Raw genomic sequence first — 2500 nt, forward strand, 5'->3', positions numbered from 1 at the left:
ACTTATACATTTTCTCACACTTACCGACATGGCTGCCAGACTCTGCGCAGTTAGATTGGAGTTCTCCTCATCGTCGAGGCTATAAGCAAACTCACTGCCGAAGTCTTCATCATCCTCATCCTCGTCATCATCATCATCGAGCTCTGAGAAGAGTTCTGTGAGGCAAATCAAAGCGTTACTATTAGTACAGTAACACTTATCTCCTCCTCTCCTCTTCTCTCAGTCACACACACACACACACACACACACACACAACGCAAATCATTACCAGAAGAGCCCAGAAAAACAAGAGAGAAATATTCCATTCAGTAAAATGTGCTTCTGTTCCTGTGACAACTGCTCTTTAAACTGCCACTTCTCTCTTTCCTCTGCACCAGTACAGGAAGTGCCCACATAAACAGACTCGGACTGAAACATTCCCAGAAGATGGCATTTCTGATCCCTAGACGCCCACATAAACAGACTCGGACTGAGACATTCCCAGAAGATGGCATTTCTGATCCCTAGACGTCTGCTAAATAGCTGGCACACACAGAAAACCATCAGAAGTTCATCAGATGGACCTGACTGATATGGAATTTGAAGCCAAACATCAACATTTGACTGCTACTTCCTAAATAATTTGGATGATACTGGTAATTAATTCCCCTCATGCTTGTTTAGTTAGTTGGTTATTCCATTATTTTGTTAGCATATTTAAGGGCCATGCTCACTGACATGCTGCAGAGTTCTGTCTGACATCAGCGTTAACAGTAAATAAGCGATGGGTGTTGGTCTAGTTTGAATTGTGACTGCTGGATTGAGGTGGTCAGCTGTGGCATATGTGTGAATGTGTGTGTCTGTCTGTGAGTTTGTTAATACTTTACAGTTTTTAACTACATAATAGTTTTTTCATACTATTTGTTATAGCAGGGCCACAGAAACATACTGCAGCCACCGCCCCCCTACAATCCCACACCTGCGGAAAGGCTTATGGGGACCGTGGGGGGAAATGGCCCGCTTTAAAGCAGATTGTGTCACCTTGGCAACATCTGTGACAGCTTAATGGGGGTGAAAGGTTTCTTCTGTGCAGGCCTGATTTGCGGAGCTTAATGCCTCATTACTCCCCTCGGACATGAGGGCATGTGAGAAAGTCAACCAACCGGCAGCAGGGACGCAGAGCCCTTGGCAGACCAGTCTGGTCCAAATCAGGCTCTGCCTTTTATTGAAAACCTAGCTTTTATTTAGTCAACTCTGCTTACAGGGTCATTTGGGCATGAGGAAGATATGTTGTGGAAACCCAACAGGCATTCATGTGAATATATGTGTAGAGAGCTCATCATCCTGTAGATGTGTTGAGGAACAATAGCCTATGTAATGACAGGACTGGATTCAGTGTGATTATGAAATTGACCCAAAGGGTTGATTACCAGCACCTCCACCATCTCGTCCCGTGTATCTGACTGAATTCAAGGGCAGTGTGTGGCACAGCTGAGGATCAACTAACCCCTCTATATGTCTGATAATGGAGCAGTGGAAACACCTTCCTCAGAATGGAAGATGGAAGATGAACTGAATCCAAATTAGCTGTGACTGGCTGCTGAGTTGTGAGAATGGATTATCTTATACAAAGCTTTTAGCTTCACTAGCTCCAGTCTACTATGAGAGAGGGCATCAGACCAAGAGTAGACAGGGGGAGCATTAACAGAAATGCTCATGCAGGGGCATCAGGTGGTTATGATGTGCTCTGATTGGTAACACTGTTCTTTCATGGTGAAGTCCAGTGTTTCCCATACATTGACTTATTTGTGGCGGCCCACCACTATATCAACATTGACCACCACACAATGATTTTCCAGGTTGTACTAAATTGTGCTTAAATCTGGATAGCATCATAACCACGCTGTGCCAATTTGTTAAAAACTGTTGCATTCAAGTTAATTCTGCAAACCAACCACCACAAATGGAATTCAATTCTGTGGGAAACACTGGAGTCGTTGCCTGACTGAGTCAGAGCGGTCAGTGGCACTTATTATTGTACGGTTAAAGAGCACAGACACACAGTCAGTTGTACACACAGGAGTTCTCTTGTACAAAAGCACAGTTATTTGGACAACAGTAATGAGGCATGTCTGAATTATATGGAGGCACTGATTCATTCGGCCCATGCAAGAGCACACAGACATATACCTAAATAAGGCGGGCAGTGGTCCCTTTAACACGGATGGACTTACTGTACATTCTATCAACATTGATTTGATTATTACAACTAATTGAAAATGCAATGTAGCAATGTAAATATCCAGCTAAATACACTATGATAACATATAACATATAATTTAAATAAGATCACATTGAGTCATTTTCTTTGCAACACGAATAAAGCATTGATCACTTAGCTAAGGGAGGTTAACTTAAAATGTAAACTAACAAAAGGTTTACTCATTATTAGTACAGAGACAACACATGTAATGCTAACGATTGCACAAAATCTCCCAAACATTTTAATTAAAAAAGAGCT

General features: G+C 42.4%; 1 protein-coding gene across 5 annotated transcripts in view; it reads right to left on the minus strand.

Moving 5' to 3' along the window:
* Positions 1 to 2500, minus strand: part of pde4dip (phosphodiesterase 4D interacting protein) — a 39840-nt gene that overhangs the window by 29430 nt on the left and 7910 nt on the right. For all 5 annotated transcript variants that reach the window (XR_012985964.1, XR_012985966.1, XR_012985965.1 and 2 more), the window contains exon 13: positions 25 to 155. Coding sequence is in view for 1 of the 5 variants with exons in the window: in XM_076278914.1 (XP_076135029.1) it covers positions 25 to 155 (131 nt within the window). In the remaining 4 variants the exon portion in view is untranslated. The remainder of the gene's footprint in view (positions 1 to 24; positions 156 to 2500) is intronic.

This window comes from Alosa pseudoharengus, unplaced genomic scaffold (genome assembly GCF_046254945.1).
Source record: "Alosa pseudoharengus isolate Yale_2024_CS ecotype anadromous, Long Island Sound unplaced genomic scaffold, YU_APseudo_1.1 YU_APseudo_1.1_scf_11, whole genome shotgun sequence".
NCBI classification, from domain to species: Eukaryota; Metazoa; Chordata; class Actinopteri; order Clupeiformes; family Clupeidae; genus Alosa; species Alosa pseudoharengus.